The sequence below is a fragment of the Trachinotus anak genome, unplaced genomic scaffold, assembly GCF_046630095.1.
Source record: "Trachinotus anak isolate AG129_WGS33_773 ecotype Australia unplaced genomic scaffold, CSIRO_AGI_Tana_v1 ptg000004l, whole genome shotgun sequence".
Taxonomy (NCBI): Eukaryota; Metazoa; Chordata; class Actinopteri; order Carangiformes; family Carangidae; genus Trachinotus; species Trachinotus anak.
Window position 1 is genome coordinate 1,462,622 of NW_027273855.1, and position 17,570 is coordinate 1,480,191.

General features: G+C 40.6%; 2 protein-coding genes across 3 annotated transcripts in view; one reads left to right on the forward strand and one right to left on the reverse strand.

The window, feature by feature from the left end:
• The window catches only part of LOC139620025 (rho guanine nucleotide exchange factor 10-like protein), a 40,413-nt gene extending 32,050 nt beyond the window's left edge, over nucleotides 1-8,363 (forward strand). For both annotated transcript variants that reach the window (XM_071475149.1, XM_071475150.1), the window contains 4 exons: nucleotides 44-186; nucleotides 1,262-1,433; nucleotides 1,834-1,950; nucleotides 3,521-8,363. In XM_071475149.1, the coding sequence (XP_071331250.1) occupies nucleotides 44-186; nucleotides 1,262-1,433; nucleotides 1,834-1,950; nucleotides 3,521-4,101 (1,013 nt within the window). In that variant the 3' untranslated portion in view covers nucleotides 4,102-8,363. The remainder of the gene's footprint in view (nucleotides 1-43; nucleotides 187-1,261; nucleotides 1,434-1,833; nucleotides 1,951-3,520) is intronic.
• An 863-nt stretch (nucleotides 8,364-9,226) lies between these two features.
• Nucleotides 9,227-14,688, reverse strand: tnnc1b (troponin C type 1b (slow)). The gene is made up of 6 exons (XM_071475153.1): nucleotides 14,534-14,688; nucleotides 13,519-13,549; nucleotides 11,594-11,740; nucleotides 11,327-11,441; nucleotides 10,659-10,795; nucleotides 9,227-9,499 (listed from the first exon to the last, which is right to left on the reverse strand). Exons 1-6 carry the CDS (start codon nucleotides 14,555-14,557, stop codon nucleotides 9,468-9,470), a joined length of 486 nt encoding a protein of 161 aa, XP_071331254.1. The 5' UTR covers nucleotides 14,558-14,688; the 3' UTR covers nucleotides 9,227-9,467.
• Between the last annotated feature and the right edge of the window lie 2,882 nt (nucleotides 14,689-17,570).

A 17,570-nucleotide genomic window follows, 5' to 3' on the forward strand; every position in this document is an offset into this window, starting at 1 on the left:
AGTCCTAAATAGGTGCTAAACCACAGACCATTGCTCCCCTCAGAGAGACTGTGGGACCTGGACTCCTGCAGGCTGGTGTCTCTGGGCTCTGAGCCGGTCTGCAGTCTGCTGACACTTGAAGATGCTGTATGGGCCAGCTGTGCCAACCAAGTCTTTGTCATCCAAGTTCCCAGCCTCCACACACAGGTACGCAACTTCATAAAGCAGTGTCACTTTAAAAATCAGTGATTCAACAATGTTTTTTTGGCGGACACGACATCTTGGAGTGGCTGGAAACTGAGACTCTTTACCTTTGTTCCTTTCAACTTCCCAGCCAGGACTGTATCTCATTCCCCTTCTCTCTGTCACTCTTTACTGGTTTTTACCCGCAGCCAATCAGCAGAGGTGTCTTCCTCTCCATGACGAACGGACCAGAGGGTTAAAAAAAGCAATGAATGAAGCAGTTTCACTTCAGAAATCAGTGATTTGTAGATCCTTTTCAGTGGACACAGGACATCTGAGAGTTGATGCATGAACATCCATGAGTGGATGGGACCTGAGCTGCCATTTTCCTGATAACTTAAATCCAGACATCCGATGACTAAATTCCTTCACCCCATTAAAATATATAGTTGAAAACAACCAAGGTGTTAAAAGGTTATCTTAAAATGTGGCTTAAAACAGGGCAAAGGTCAATTTTGAGCTTCTGGCAGGCAACCGTGACACTTTTTTTTTTCTTTAATATTTAGTGAAAAACATTCAGGGGGACCACGATGCTGAGACATAAACATATATTTACAGGCGACCAAATAAAATGGAATTACCATGATTAAAATCACAGATTTTTCTGGTTTGAGGATTGATGGAAACATTTGTGATGATGTAAGAACATAACGCAAAAAAATATATAACATAGGTCTGGTTCTTTTCAGACATTTTAATGTGGAAAGGTATGACTTTAAGGAAAAGAAGAATAAAAAAAGTGAGAATTAACATCAAATTTAACCTGAACTTGGCCTCTAGTTGTCAAGATTTCATGATCTGAAACAAAAGTAGAACAAACCAAGTGACTGATTATACCGTCCTCGCCCAGCAGGGACCACAGAGAGAAACATCATGCGAAAGCAAGTCAGGAAGTGTCCAGGGCAAAACCAGACAGGTTGAGCCAGTGACACACCTTGAAAGAACCCAGAGCAGTAGCCTGTAGGTTACCTGGAGGTTCTGCTGACAGATCACCTATCAACTGTGACCCTCTGTCTCCCTGACTCTCTCTGTACTGTAGGGATTTGAAGCCCACCCCGATCCAGGCTGCAGCGTTAGCCACATGGTTCGCTCAGGTGGGGGCGTTTGGATGGCCTTCACCTCGGGCTCATCCCTTCAACTGTTCCACACTGAGACTCTGGAGCCGCTGCAGGAAGTCAACATCTCCACCCGCACCGCCCATCTGACACCAGGCAAGTCCAAACAGGAACCAGATACAGAGAACATGGTTCTGATTTAGTCTTTTACTGAGACGTCTGATTGTGATCATCCGGAACCATTGGATATCATGGTTTTGGTCGTATAATGGTTCATGGTCATGTGAGTTCTCCTGGTCGTTATTAAGAATTTTTCTTTTCTTACTTTTGTTTTGCACGTGCTGGATGTTTTTCTCTCCACCTCACAAGCCATTAAGATGATGATCGACCTTCAGGTTGAAGAGCCCGAGTGTCTCTGTGACTGAAGTGTGTGGGTTCTGTGAAACGTGGACTGTATCAGGCTGTGACAGCAGTGACGATGATGATAATGATGATGATGATGATGATGATGAAGATGATGCTCATGTTGATGACTGTGTGTCTGTTTGTGTTTCAGGTCAGGTTTGTGTCTCCAGCCTGCTGGTCTGTCAGGGTCTGCTGTGGGTGGGGACCAGTCAGGGCATCATCCTCACCTTCCCTGTACCCACCCTGGAGGGAATCCCCAAGATCACAGGTCAGGACCGAGAACAGAGGTTCTCCTGTTCTCCTCCTGCTCTCCTCCTGCTCTCCTCCTGCTCTCCTCCTGTTCTCCTCCTGTTCTCCTCCTGCTCTCCTCCCAACTGAGACTGCATCCACACCAATATGTTTTCATTGTAAAAAAAAAACCAACAGTTCAAACAACTGTTTTAGCTCCGTATCAGAAACTATCTCTGTCCAAACTTACACACCTGAAAACACACACATACATTACCACTCAGTGCACTGGGCATGTGCGAGCCGGTGTAAACAGGAAGCAGATTGTCAGACTACTCTGCAGTTGATTAGTTTTACAAAACAGTAGCATTAAAATACAGAATTTAACTAAACAACAGCTGCTGCACAGAACAAGGTCAGTAACACTTTAATTCATTATCCGTGTTGCTTTCACCACTGGTGGTTGAGGCTGATAAGAGCCAATCAGGAGTGACCATTGGTGTCTATGTCATGTGACTCTAACAGCAGCCAGTTCAAGAGAAAGAACCAAAACAGGAACCAAATTTATTTTAACAGAGAAATATTTTATTGCATTTTGACACATTTAAAACAATGGATTTAGGTTATAAAAAAGTGACATTTAATAAGAGGAAACATATTAAACCCTGTCCAGTGTCTGGGCATTGATTTGTGTCTGGATTTGTTTTCGAAATTACCTCAATCAATGGTTTGATTTGATGAGTGAGATTAGATCAGATTATTAAAATGATTCTAATTTTGTGCCTATAAATTATATACATGCATCTCATCTGTCATGTTCGCCTGATAAAAACCTGATAGGGTGAAAATGTTGCCTGTTTTCAGTCCAATGACGTTTGAGGTTTTAATCCAATCTGAGGAAAGTCGACATCTTTTCCTGAACCTGGATGGAAATCCGGGATCCTTTAGTTCAGGACAGAGGTCGGCAGCTGGGTCACAAAACTGTCGTCAGAGCACAGCCTGGTGTTAAAGTTGATCTCCATCATGGCAGCAAGTTACCCACAGAATCACTTCCTTTTTTTTTTTTTTTACAGCAGTACTTTGTTTCAAGCTGTCGTGACCTTTTACTCTAAAAGGTCCTGACAGGAAGTTCTAAAGTTTCTGTTGCCTGGTTACAGACCTGTGACACATTGAACATATGAAAAAAGATGATAAAATAATAAAATAGAATGAAAAATAGATAATAATAAAAATATAACACCAGTTTCAGAAAAACAGTCAAATGTGTAATATGTGACTGTGGACCACAGCACCACACATGAACTGCAACAAACCAAAGTCCAGGTGAATTTTTATTGATCAGTTTCTTAAATTAGCATTTAATTATGGTTTAGAAAAAACTGACTTCCTGACCTCTGGTGTAGAACACAATGAGATTTAAGTTCCTGCTTGATTTGAAAACCTGCAGCTGAGAAGATGCAGTTTTTAAATGTTTTAGCATTTAAGACAAAATCTCTCCACATAAATAACCAAAAATAGAACGAAGAGAAAATCAAGGTTCTTCATAATCCCTCAGTCAGATCTGACATGTGAGACGATGTGGACTGACGTAGACCTGTCGTACCCCTCAGGTAAAGGCATGACGTCTCTGAACGCTCACTGCGGTCCGGTGGACTTCCTGGTGTCCACCTCCAGCACCCTGGCCTCTGATTTGCTGAGACGGGACTCCATCCTCAACAGCAGAGAGGAGGGGGTTAACGGAGAAGGAGGGGGGGGGGCAGGAAGCAAAGGTGATGATGGAGGGCCGAGGTTGGAGCAGAGCAACAAACCCTACAACTCAGAAGCTCATCCGCCGAGGGAGCAGAAACCCAAGCGTCTGCTGCTGCAGTACCGCCTCCACTCCACCTGCCAGCTCCCCGGGAAGCTGCTGACCGCTCAGCCCGACCAGGGGAGCCTGAGAGCCCCCCCAGACTCACTGGAGCACAGCCCGGAGGACGGCTCCATCTATGAAGTGAGCGAGGACCCTGATGTGTGGGTGAGGGGGCGGCCCGTGGAGTGGGGGAGGGAGGGGGAGGCCAGGCGGAACAAAGTCACCTCGACGGCCGTCGTCTCTGGTGGCAGAGGATACCGCAGGGTAGGACAGACGGCCCCCGCATACTCCAGTGAAAACACACTGCTGGTGTGGCAGCTCCCTCTGGCTTTCAGCCAATGACAGACGAGCATCTCACCTGACTGAGTAGCTCTAGACACACCTGTGGGCTCCTCTTGTCTGAAGTCAGAGGAGCCGTCACCTGTTTTTCTGGTTCTCTACTTAAAGTGGGTGGTGTGGTGAACACAGCGAGCCCACGACTCTTCAGTCAGCAGCTACCTCCAGGAACACAAAACCAACTCTCCTCTGCTCTTCTTCCAGATGTGTCAGCTTCTCACACTGAACAGGTGGTGGATTTTCTCAGGTGGGACATCTGCATTTAAAACAATACTGCAGCATTTGGAGATAATAGGATTGTCATCCTCTTTGTGGGAGTGAGATTCATCATCATTCTCATGTCATTAGTGTTAATTACGGAGCTGGAGTGAGTTACATGCTCGAACTATTTCTTGAGCACAGCTTCCCGTAGAGTCCTCACAGTGAAAGAAACTCAAGTTTACTCAAGTAGAAGTAAAAATACTTTGTAAAACTTTACTCTGATAAAAGTACAAAGTAAATCAGTTAAAGGAAGGAGAGAGGTAAAACATGGGATATGGTGATAACAATAACACATGATAAAACTAAATTAAATATCTTTAGGCTACCAGGTGTATGCAGACATAGATGGTATTTCAATGCATTTAGACCATTACAGGTGAGAACAGCACTGAAAGCAACCACTTTATTCCAGTCAGGCACTTTGCAGCCTGTGTCAGTTGTCAGTTTATTAGGAACACGCAGCTAAAACTTGTCAGTCTAATAAAACAGTCCTGCAGGAAATCCTCCTTCGTGGAGGTGATAATGTTCAGTTCACATTAAAGCTGTTTTAGAGAGCTGCTGATCCTGCTGTGGTGCTCTCAGGTTTATTGTGTCTCTGTCATTTAGCCTGACTTCATTGATATAAATGAGCTGGACAAAATAGGAACACTTGGACACAACAGCAGGTGTCCACAGACTTTATGTAGCTGTAGCTTTGTGTTGGGATATTAGTTCCAAATATTGGTATTAGTATCAGTCGACCTCAGATAGTGTCTGTGCATAGACCAAAACCTGGACTATAAATAAAGACGCTGCACAGAAGTGATGGGTGATGGGATGAACTGTTCAAGAAATAGTTCCAGCATGTAACTCTCCTTTGAACATTTCTGTTTGTGTGAGGTTTTAAGGTGTCAGTGCATGAATCAGGCTAGCTGTTTCTTTATGCTAAGCTAGCCTCAGTTTTCTTAGCAAATGTGTCCCTGAGTCATTTGCTTCCTGTTCAGTACAAACTGTCAGTAATTTGCATCACGTGCACATTTATCAGGAGGACGGTCTCCACCTGCGGCTGAACGTACCGCTGCCACCGAGCAGGAACGCTTCATACATGTTCTGAGTTGTTCCCTAAAATGTTGATGAACACTGTGACTCCTCATGACAGGGTGGAGCGATGCAACTTGACCACTATTGTTCAGTGTATTTCCATTGTGGTGCTCTATCATGACATTTCACACAAGATAACGGACAAAACGACAAGAAGACAGCAAGCGAAGACAATACAGTCGACATATGAATAACAACTAAACAGCGGGTGGTGCGGTAGCTATAGCAACATTCTCACAATTATATAAACTACATGGTACTTTGTAAGAGTTTCTTTAAGGCCACTTTAAAGGTGTTCTGTGAAACACATTTCAGATTATTCCAGTCAGAAAGGTATGAAATTTGTGGAGTTACCTCTTAAAGTAGCAATGATCACATCTTAGCAGTGAGAAATAATTTAAATATTTTGGTACCATTTTTTTATTTTTTATTTTTTATTTTTTTTACAATTTTGTACGTGAGCAACATGTTAATGAAAACTGTTCTTTTTTTTCCCACAGTCACCCAGTTAAGCTTTTTAAAATATGCAGGATCAAGATGTGTATGTGGATGGACCTTTAATAACCGTCAATTTATTTTGAGCCTTTTGTAATTTGTTTTTGAGGTGCTGTGATAATCCGATGTACCAGGAGATGGCAGCGTAATCACAATGACTTTCAACTAAAACTCCAGCTAAATGTGTGAGGAAGGGGATTTTCTTTAGAAAGGGAGCTAGAAATTAAATTCTTTGATTCGTCTTGGCGAGGACTTTTAAAGCCATATTTTCACATGATAAGGACCCGCTCTAAAATGCAACCAAGATCATTGACACAGTGCTTGGCAGCTCTATGGAGCTCCCCAACTTTTACTATAACATCTGATGACCCTGCTAATTCAATTTTAGAACCAGTTTTTCCCAGGTGTGGAGATGATCTATTATCTGATAGCCATCGACTTGGCTACATTTACTTTACTACTAAGAATTATTCTCAACCACTGTTTTGTCTTTACAATTAAAACGGAATCGTCAGCATATATACATACATACATACATACATATATATATATATATATATATGCATGAGGCAGCTGCCTTTAATAATAAAAAGATTAATGGGCCCAGTACACTGCCTTGTGGCACCCCAAAAATGCTCCCATCTACATCAGCCATTTACATTTTGAAGGGTATGAATGGACCCAGTTCAGTATCAACCTTGGCTCTTACTGTCATTATTAAAACGCTGTGATTTACCGTATCAAATACAGTTTGCAAATCCAGTATGACCACACCACAAAACTTCCCTCCATCCACTTCTCTTATAATAAGATCGATTAAATTCAGTAAACAAGTCTCAATAGAAACCCTGATTGCAGCTCATATAAGAGGTTACTGTTTGAAAAGTATCTGTATAATTCTCTTGATTTTCTTTAATACAGCACTTAGAATAACCACAGCTGCTTGGATCCTATTTGCTTCCTTCTTATTTAGTGGAATTACTCTTGTTTAGCTTATTTGAAACTTTACCTGCCTACAAGTGATCACTTCTGCAGGATCTCTAAACCCGTGCCTTTAGTAGGAATCAATTCACTAAACAATCTGAAAACATCAGCCTCTGAAACCTTGGAGAATGCAGATACCTGAAAGTTGTGGAGGTTTGTCAACCAATTTTTTAAAATAATTACAGAAAAATGAAAGTTCAAGCGTTCAGACAACTATAAGCTCAGTGCTACGATTAAAAAGTTTCTTCTCGAAATTATTGCAAGTGACACAACTCGTGCAACAATAACTTAAAACTGCATAAATGAAGAGAACAAACCAGACTTCGCCGCCGCCATCTAATGTTGTGTTATTGTGTTATTGTGTAGTCAACAGATATTTCAATGTTAGACCAACAAACTCTTTTAGGGTTTATATCAACACACTGAACCTTTCTGAGAGCAACTAAAACCTAACTGCACATAGAAAATAAAATAGATAAAAAGAATCTGTGTGAATTTATTAGAGAAACTGCAACTGCATCACTTATGTTCAGTCTCATTGTTCATTAAAAGGATTAACAGCCATCACAGTATTGCATGTATGTGCATATAAATATGTGTAATTTATGAGAAGAGAGTCACTGTAACATGTATGGAAACCCTGAGAGGCAAGGGAAATTTTTTTTAGGAGAAAGAAAGAAAGAAAAAAAATTGTTTCCACTTCCCTTTTGGGTTTTTTTTCACAGATGAAGAAAACAAAAATTTAAAACAATGAAAAAATCTTTGACTTGTCTTTCAGGGCTTCTGTACTCTTGTCATAATAGTGTGCTCACTTTCTTTGTAATTGGAAGCACTATTGGTTCTTACAGTGATGTTTTAGAGGCTTTTATCTTTATCAATAAAGCCAAAATCTTTTAAATATTTGTGATGTCATCAGAATAAAGTTATTATTCTATGAAAAGTCATAATATTACAATGAGATGATGAAATTGCAGTTTTACTAAAATTATTATAAATATACTTTATTTTTTAAATTTGTAATATTTCTGAGACGATGCCTGAATCCCTGCAACATCATGACTTTTTTCTTATAGTATTATGATTTTACCTTCAGAATGTCCAGTGTGCACATATCTGTCGCTCATCCTCACAGGCACCACAGCTGAAAAGAGAGAAATCCATTCACAGTTTAAATGTTGAATACGGCGGGTACACAACCATGTTTGTATTTTGTTTCATTTGTATGTGAGATTTATTTATCATGTAATATTTACATTTTAAAAGTGAGTTCATTTGTGAATTTCAAACACTTTTTCTCTGTTAGTCTCTGTCTGCATAAACTGTTCTGCTCTACAGGCCCGAGATTCATTTACTTACACTCAGTAGTAAAACTCTCTGTACTGCACACGTTTAATGTGTATTGAGTGAATGTCTATACTTTGTAAAAGAATAAAGACTCTCAACCTGTGTGTGGTCTTATATAATACATCTTTAAACCCCCTCTGAATAATTCACACAATAAAAAGAAAAATCACATTAAATATTTTAAATTAAGAGATTTATTAAACCAAAATTTTTTTTCTAGTAATTTTAGTATTTTAGTATTTCTAAAATTAAATCTTATAACTGCCCAATTACCTGTGTAGGCAGCACATCCTGCGAGAAGCAGAAATGAAGGATGTAATGTTTACAGTGTTATTTCAGTTTTGAGTGTCTCAAACATTATTTGAAAGCGTTTGGCATCTAATGAAAATGTGATGTGAACAGGCTTTTACACGAGTTGGCAGTTCATGTAGCTGCTGTAATACATTTAAAACACTCGCTGATGCTGTTGTCTTCCAACAGGTGAATTCTTCCCTTTAAGTGGAGATCTAAGCTCTATGATGGTGACTCCATCTCCTTCTTTAGGTATCTGTTCTGTCAGTACACTGAACACTATACGCTCACTGGAGTAGTGCCTGAGTTTGGACAGGGTGGAGTTGTCTCTGATCAAACGCTGCTGTTGTGCACTCACTGGAAATGACAGCTGCTACATGTGACCATGATTGCTTCATTCATGTGCCTTAAAAATGAATGTTTTACTTTCCTCATGTGTCCAGTGTTTCATGTGACATGGAAACTAGCAGTGTCGTGTCCTGCTTCCTCTGCAGCCGTTTTCACAAATTTAAAAATACATCGGTGGTTGCTGCCCTTCTGCTACGTAGCCAAGATGGCGACTGTTGCAGGTGACACGTGTCCAACTTTTTGACTATTTTCAGTCCACCACAGTACAATCTTCAGATGTAAAATATGGTTAAGTGAACTCATCACATCACATATGACAGACAAAATGTACATTATGAAAATCTTTTTATTGTAAACAGCCTTGATATCTTTGCAGTTGGTGCGAGGCAAACCGTTGCCTTGGTAGTGTTGTGTGAGAATAACTAAGAGGACGGACGTCTGCCGGGGGCAGGTGTGTTTGTGTTGTTAAAAGCAGACAGACGCTGGAAGCATGCCTTCAGGAATGGCCTTAGATGATGTTGTCATAGGTGAAGACAGATGCTGCAGTGAGAGGCCTCCAGCTGAATCATTTATTCCACACCTTTCATGAACTCCAGAAACTCTGTCAGAGAGAACACACAAAGTCAATATCTAAACAAGTCCAGGTCGACACCTAGTCTGAACCAAACACATAAGTTAAAGACTTTGCTGTGGTTTCAGCTGTATTTACTGTGAGATGATCGCTCAGAGAGACAGAATATCGTCTTTACTATGTCTCTCACACAGAGCACAGCCTCTGTCTGGAATCAATAGTTTAGCCCAGAACGCACAGACTTTTACTAAAGGCAGGTCTTTATTTCTAGCTCCCTCTGTTTGATATGGAGAATTGGTCATAGAGGTTTTTTAGTACAACGCCATTTCAGTCATTCAATTTCAGTCGCTTGTTAAAGTTACTGAATTATGCGTTGATACAAACTCAACACTTCTTGTAACTGTTTCAAATTAAAAGCCCTCAAGTGTTTCAGTGGACAGAAACCCTTTGGTTCAGGGTTTTATTGCTGCGCTGCAGTAAACATACTGTCTCATCTCCAGTTGCTGATGATATTCAGATCTGCTAGTTTCTTCAGCAGTTACCGATGACCTCTCTCTCTCTCTCCCTCTCTCCTGCTCTCTCTGCTCAGTGTAATGAAATGTGATGAAAATATTTTCATGTAATGAAATAGTTTATTAGACCTGAGACTGACAACTGAATGCATATGTCTGTGGGTGAAGCTGTTGAGACTGGGAGATACACATATCAGTTTTTGTTATTATCATTATCATTATTATTATTTATTTATTTATTTTTAGTTTCTTCTAAGGCCGTCTGTGGGGTTATTCAGATTGGGATGAGGAGGGAGAAGAGTTGCATGATAATTGAGTCCTTCAGCTTGTTTATGTGGTAGGATATATTTATTTCTACCTGTGGATTTACAGTGACAAGTAAAAGGAAGTGAACTGTTTGGAATGACCTCAGTTTATGTATGAATTTGTCCTAAAATATGATCAGATCTTTATCCAAGTTACAATTATGAAGAAACATAATCTATTTTAACTAATAATTGTGTTGTTCTCGTCCACATTGAAAACATCCTTCAAACATTCACAGTAGGTTGGAAAAAGTGTGTGAACCTCTTAACGACATCACCAGACATCTAACTGGAGTCAGGAGTTATCAGACCTGGAGTCAGTCGGTTAAACCAAACTGAAGGTGTGTGTTAGAGACTCGCTGGCTGACGTACCGTCATAATCAATTTTGCCATCGTTGTTTTTGTCTCCATCCTTCATCAGCTCCTCGATGTCGTCTTCTGTGATGGCCTCTCCAGTGGAGTCCAGCATGAGCTTCAGCTCCTCTAAGTCTATGTAGCCGTCTCCATTCCTCAACACAAGATGAAGGAGTCAGGCTCAGGAATTGTGTGTGTGTGTGTGTGTGTGGTCGGGGTATGTGCCTCTTTGTAGGGTGTGCTTGTGTGCCTACATGCAAGTGTATGTGATTGCATGTCCATATGAGCCAAAAGCAAATGGTTAATCCAAACAAAAAATCTCCCCTTAGCATTTAGTATATGGCAAATCATTTATATAAAAATGACAGTGGTATTATGTAAACAAACTGGGATTTAAAGGTTTAAAATCCTGAAACTTATTGAGTATTTTGTAGTTATGATCAGGACTGAAAAAAAAAATCTAATTCAGTGAAAGTGGAAAATAATATTAATATGTAATATTTTTAATGCCTCTGAGGACTTCAGTGTAAGCTGTAAATGGGTGCACAAGGGTTTAGTGATAAAACGTCATGTATGGATCCACCAGTGGGAGTCAGCACTGATTCCTCTCACATTAGTGGTATTTTCTCTGAGTTTCGTAGAGGCTCTGCGTTTGTGTGTGAACAGACATATAAAGAGAAACCTACTTGTCAAACATGCGGAACAGTTCAGCCAGCTCCTCCTCTGATTTTCCTTTGCTCTCCTCCTTCATGCAGCGGACCATCATAACCAAGAACTCATCAAAATCTACTGTTCCGCTGCCTGTGAATGCACCATGATGTTAAAAGACTCAGTATCTCCATATCACGTTTTAAGTTATTTAATCTCTTAAGATCCAGTTTTCTTTTTAATTTACACTCAAGTTTCTTCAGCGTTGTTAAAATCATTTTCTTCCACTAGTGATTCTGACATACCATCCTCATCCACCTCATCAATCATCTCCTGCAGCTCTTCAGGGGTGGGATTCTGTCCCAGCATCCTCATCACCTTCCCCAGCTCTTTGGTGCTGATGCAGCCGTCCTCTGCATCCTGGATGAAGATGTCAAATGCAGCCTTGAACTCTAGAAGTGACACAGCAGCAGTTAATGTCTGATAAGTTTCAGCTGTTTAAGTCTCTCAGTCACTACAGATGAACACAAATTCAACATTTTTAAAGAGCAACTGGCAGGTTGACAGCACCGGTGAATCCAAGGAGATGTTTTTGTAAAGGAGTTAAAGTCGATGTTACAAAAGGGAGAGTGACTAAACAAGGTAAAGCTTCACAACAGGAAATATGGATCCTGCTGCTAGTTTTGAGACTAAAGAGACTGAAAATATACTGTATATATTCATGTTCATTCCAACTGAAGCCTACCACAGTAGTAAAGAGCATATTGGCACTGAGTATTCAGCAGGTTATGGCTTTGCACACTTTACTGGGAGCTGGAACAAGCTAGAGACATGGACCTTGGTACCATAAGTGGAAAGGATGTGCTAATACCAATAAACATCACAAGAGGCGGGGCTTATCAGGGAAATGTTTCAGCCGTGTTAGGGAAAAGGTTCACCAAAGCATTTTGAACCTGACCCAGAGACAGAAAAAGTCTTACAGCTTTCTACAGTAGTGACAGTTTGAGCGTTTGATGGTTATTGATTTGTTTATAGTTATATAAATATCTATTAAGTATAGTTCTCTATATTATTTTTTTCCGTGCATTCATTGCGTTCTTCATCCGTTCAAAGCTAAGATGTTAAGCATGTTCAGGAGGTGTGGGCTTCTACTGTTGGTGCGGATAATACAGATCGATCTGTGACAGTTGATTTTATATGAATTAGTGGTTTTCTGTGGGGAATTAGCAAAACATGATGAATATCTCAAAAACTACTACTAGACTGAAACTTGGTAAACAGTGCCACCACATGGTGAGAAACAGAGCAAACATATTTGGAAAATGTGTTGGCAAATATCTCAGCAACTGTGAGGCGGAGGAAAAAAATTCAGCTGTCAGCTGAAGAAATTGATGTTGGCCGTGACCATTTATGTCTAAAAATATATTTCCACTATTAAATGTCAAGAATGACTGGACAATATTCGCTTTTAAACAACCTGTTGATCTCTAATAATTTATGAGTTATTAATTTTTAGTGAGGAGTTCATAAATGTTTGTCGATGTTTTGTTTGACTAATATTTCTGAACATATATTTTTCACATATGTTCATGTCCCTTACTTTGACCATGATAACGTGCTTTTTTAAGCATCACTTGCCATGAGCGACGGCAGCAGGTGAAAATGCAGATGTTCTAGTTTACTTAACTCATTAGCTCTCACTCACAACTGCACAGTGTTTCAGTGTTTTCAGATATTTTGTTTCAATAAACATGACAGGAAACGTCTGATCCCTCGTCCGAATATTAATCCTGGTGGCCCTCAGTGTTGCTGAGTGGAGACCTTTTATGGCCCAGGAACCAAATTTAGTCCCTGGTTCCTGAAGTTCAATTAAGTACCGTTCCTGTGCTCATGAGGAGGGATTTTTATTCTATTTTTTTTTTTTTTTTTTGATGAAATGATATTTGTCAAAGATCTCTCAGTGATCCACTCTTTAAAAGAGGGCACCACACTGACAGCCTTATTATTTATCCATTAAGTGTATGTGCTCATTGATATATATAAAGGACAGGTTACATATATATTTTATTCTTTTTATATTTTTCATGTTTTTTAGATACAAACTGTGAGAGGTAATAAAACTCAAGTGATATAATATTGTTAGTATTATAAAAACAGCAGATGCTGAACTTGAACTTGAATCCTAAATCTAGATAATGGCAGTAATAACAGCAGTAAGTCATTTCCTCACCATTTTTCTGTTCTTCTGTCAAGTTTTCAACCTGAAAGGAAATAAAATCAGGATGAACATTGAGTTTTTTACAGTCGTTCACTTCTTCTCTTTACCACAGTCAGAGCTCAGCTCAGCAGCTACACCAATGGCCTCAGGTCTGTGCCGCTCTCAGTGTAGCTGGACGGCTGTCACACTTCCAGGGGTGGGTGTCTGGTGTCACCCATTTGTTTTAATAGCCATCAGCTGTTCCTTCTCTTTCCCCTGAACCGTCCAGCTGTTCTTTGTTCTATTGTCAGGCACAGAAACATGAGCTCACCACAGCAGCCTGTCACTCTGAGACCTGTCTGTTCTTATCACACTATTGTTTCAGCCTCGGACAAGTTGAAGTGACACACAGACTCTTTTTTGGTTCTTTCAAACACACTAATCATATTTTTTTTCCCAAAAAAATAAACATTGATCAAGTGGCCATCACAGGTTTTTCTAAAATTTGTTAAAATATCATATTTATAACTTCATATGAAAAAAAACACCATATAAATGATTTTAATGTAGAATGAAAGTAACCTCAGGTTGTTAAAGCTCATGTCTTCAAGGACATGACCTCATCGTCCTCAACAAGAGCTACGGCCACTTCAAGGACTATAAAGTGTGTTAAATCAGCATCAGCTCATGTCAGTCAAAGTCTCACAATGTGATAAACTCTGTTTTCTAAAAAATACATTTTAAAAGTTTTACATTGTAGCTTCATAAAGGTAGAAATTACTGCAGGGTCATAATATAGTACTGTACAATATTTATTTCTAACAGGTGTAACAACAGCCTCTAAACTTAAAATGCAAACATGATAGCGTCACTTCATGCAACAGAGTGTGTTTGTTGTTTGTATTTGTCTTTGTATTTTTGTCGTCCTGTCGTGCAAATCTGTCCCAGGATTTTCTGATTCTTACATCAGAAATCATCACCTCAATGTGAATAATCACCGGACAGAGAGATAAAATAGCATATGATACTTGGCAGATGCTGTACTCACCGCTGCTTTATATACATCATCCATAGCTGCTGCTCCGTCCCTGCCTGTGACACACCACTGAACGCACTGCTGCACTCAGATACAATGCAAATACAGGGGGCAACTGCCTCAGTCTTTATTGTTGGGTGAGTGTGGCACTAAAAAAGGTCTTGACTCACCCACCCAAAATCCAAGGGTGATGTAGGGAAGAGTGACAGAGACAGACAGAGAAAGAGAGAGAGAGAAATCTATAAATAGGAAACAAGAGAACCCCCCCCCCCCCAAACAATGAGGGAATATTGAAAGCAGCACCTATGTTCACCTAGGTTCACCTGAGGTTGGTGTTAAATATGACTTCATAATTGATTTTAATGATGTTGTCATTTTTACATAAAAGTCTTTTATTCTCAGACTTCACCTCTGCTGCTCTACAAAGCCTAAACATGGTATTTACATATTTGGTCAAATAAAGAGTAACTGCTATAGAAACATGTAACTTCCAAGAAAACAATATGCAAAGCTTATCCTAAAACCCTCTATGCACCAAAATTAGCAGGTATAAGCAGGTTTTTTTTAAACACGGGTACCCCCATTAAAAAAAGGCAATAAACACCTTTTGCACTGCCAGCTGAGTTTGGCTTTCTGTTTGGACTGAGGACACACACAACTACGGAGCAATGTTATCACAGGCATTTACAGAGCACAAACACAGAGGCAGGGGAGAAAGAGTGAGATGTTAGCTGCTGTCGTGCAGACTCTCATCCCCGGGGTTGCTGTGTTTTTGAAACTTATTTTGGGGCTGCTCTCAGTCTTGCAGGCCTGAGCACAGTGTAGCCTCAGTGTTTCTGGTTTAACAGCACCCTGCTGGCCAGATGACAGGTCTGTCTACTCTGTGCTCTGAAAGATGGAAGAGGGGAATTACAGTGTTTGTACCCACCCAGTGAAATAAATAAAGTATGACCTATAATTTCCCATGACTCAAGTAGAGGCAATGGCGAGACTGTGCAGCACATACCTGAGAAGATGATTGCCCCGCCCCAGAGGACACTTGTGATCATGGAAAATCCAAGAACAAGAAGAATGCTGAGGGGAAAAATGCCTCGTGATCCGGAGGGTCAAGTGACGTTGCAGAGGAAGGTTGTCTAAGCTAAGAGAGAATGAGAGCAGGCACTTGAGAGGCTCCACTCCTGGAGAGATCTAGGGGTACAGACCTGCTCGCGCCAAGCAATGTGAAACTCTGGGGCAATGACGAGGAGCCATTGCAACCAGTGCAGGGCAGCGCACTGTACGTTAAACCACATCCTTACTGCCTGCCCCAAAGGCCCTGGGTGAGGTCCAGTATAAGTAAAAGTATAATAAGTTCCTCACTGAAATTGCTAAGAGCCCAAGAGATCAAAGGCAAATCAAATGCAAGAAACCACCACACATACTCCCTCCATTCTCCATTTCTCCATCAAGCCTCTGACTGGGAGATGCAAGTGGATTTGTAAAAGAAAGTGGCCACAACATTGCATCGCCCAGACATGGTGCTCTTGTCCAGGAGCTCCAAATGCATCTCTCTGGTAGAGAGCACGGTCCCCTGGGAGGACAGATTCAGTATTTCCCTTGAGCCTTTTGGTGCTGATATTTATTTTGACCAACCGATCACCCCATCTTCTAAAAACCAACTAAACTAAACAAAAAGAAGAAATGTCGGTAATTAAGGTATTTGCCAAGTCACAAATACATTGAAACCAGGAGGCAACCTCAAGGGCTGAGAAACAAAGCCAACAGTGAAGAGCTGAGAGCTGCAGTTCCTCTAATGACCACTATAGTCTGGCTCCAGCAGTGAGTCAGTCCCCAGAGACTCCCATGTTCAAATGTCCAACTTTACAGCAGAAAGAAACATGTTTACAGCCTGGTACAGAAACTGTTCTGGTCTCTAGAGATCATTTCCTCCTTCATGACGACTGTACGGCTGAGTTTTATAGAACTCACCTGTTTACATTTTATTAAGGACTAAAGTTCTGCATAATTGAGGGCGTGGTCACTTTGAGTGACAGGTGGGTGAGTGTATTCTTGCAACAAACCAGCATGCACCAGAGTCTCAGCTCCACACATGCCCCACCTCTTTGCCCATATTTGGATTAGCCGGGAGTTAGGGGTGGAATCAGCCACTGCCAAGATGGTGACAGTGGATCAGCCCACTCCAAGCTACAAAACCGCTCTTCAGAAACCTGTGGGTGATGTCACAGACGCTACATCCATCTTTATCTATGGCTGATACCAAACTTATCAGGAAAATCTTTACAGATGTTTTATTCTACCAAAATTTCCAATCTTGCAAAACAAAATCCACTTACTACATTTTTTAATGATTCTTTTGGCACTCACAGGTTAGGGACACATTGTGATCTTGTTTAAAACAGAAAAATGTTCATGTTTACTTATATTTAACCCAAAACACCATCTTTCCCCGACCTTAACCAAAGTGCTTTTGTTGCCTAAACCCAACCACAGACAGGTAGAAACTAGTATCAGCCCATATCTATTTCACAGTCAGGCTAAACTGAGCTCACAGGCAACTTGAAGAATCTGTTGGAAAGCCTTGCCAACAAATGGGATGGCACACAGAAAATGCTTGTCAGGTCACTCATATCTATTTCCCTACAAACACATAAGCTCCCCATATTGGAACATTTTGAAGGGCACCATTGAAGGACAGACTGAAGGAAATGAAATGTTAATTTTTCATAACTACAAATAATCTTCCTTATGTACTATGCCCTGAGTATGGAGCGGAGTCAGCTGTCTACATGACAATAGATACACAGATAGGGCTATTTTGAACGTGTGCCCTTGACTAGAAATAGTAGACCTCTACCGGTGGGGAGGGTGAGAGAGGGACGACAGTGATAAATCTCTGTTGTAAGGCGAACATTGGGCAGGACAGATAGGTAGCACCTGCCAGTGTGCTCAGAAGTCAGCTTATTCGAACCTCCCTCCGTTTAGGCAACGGTAGTAAATAGCTATTTTCTGTTTGCAGTACAAAACACTTTATGCACAACACAGTTCTGAT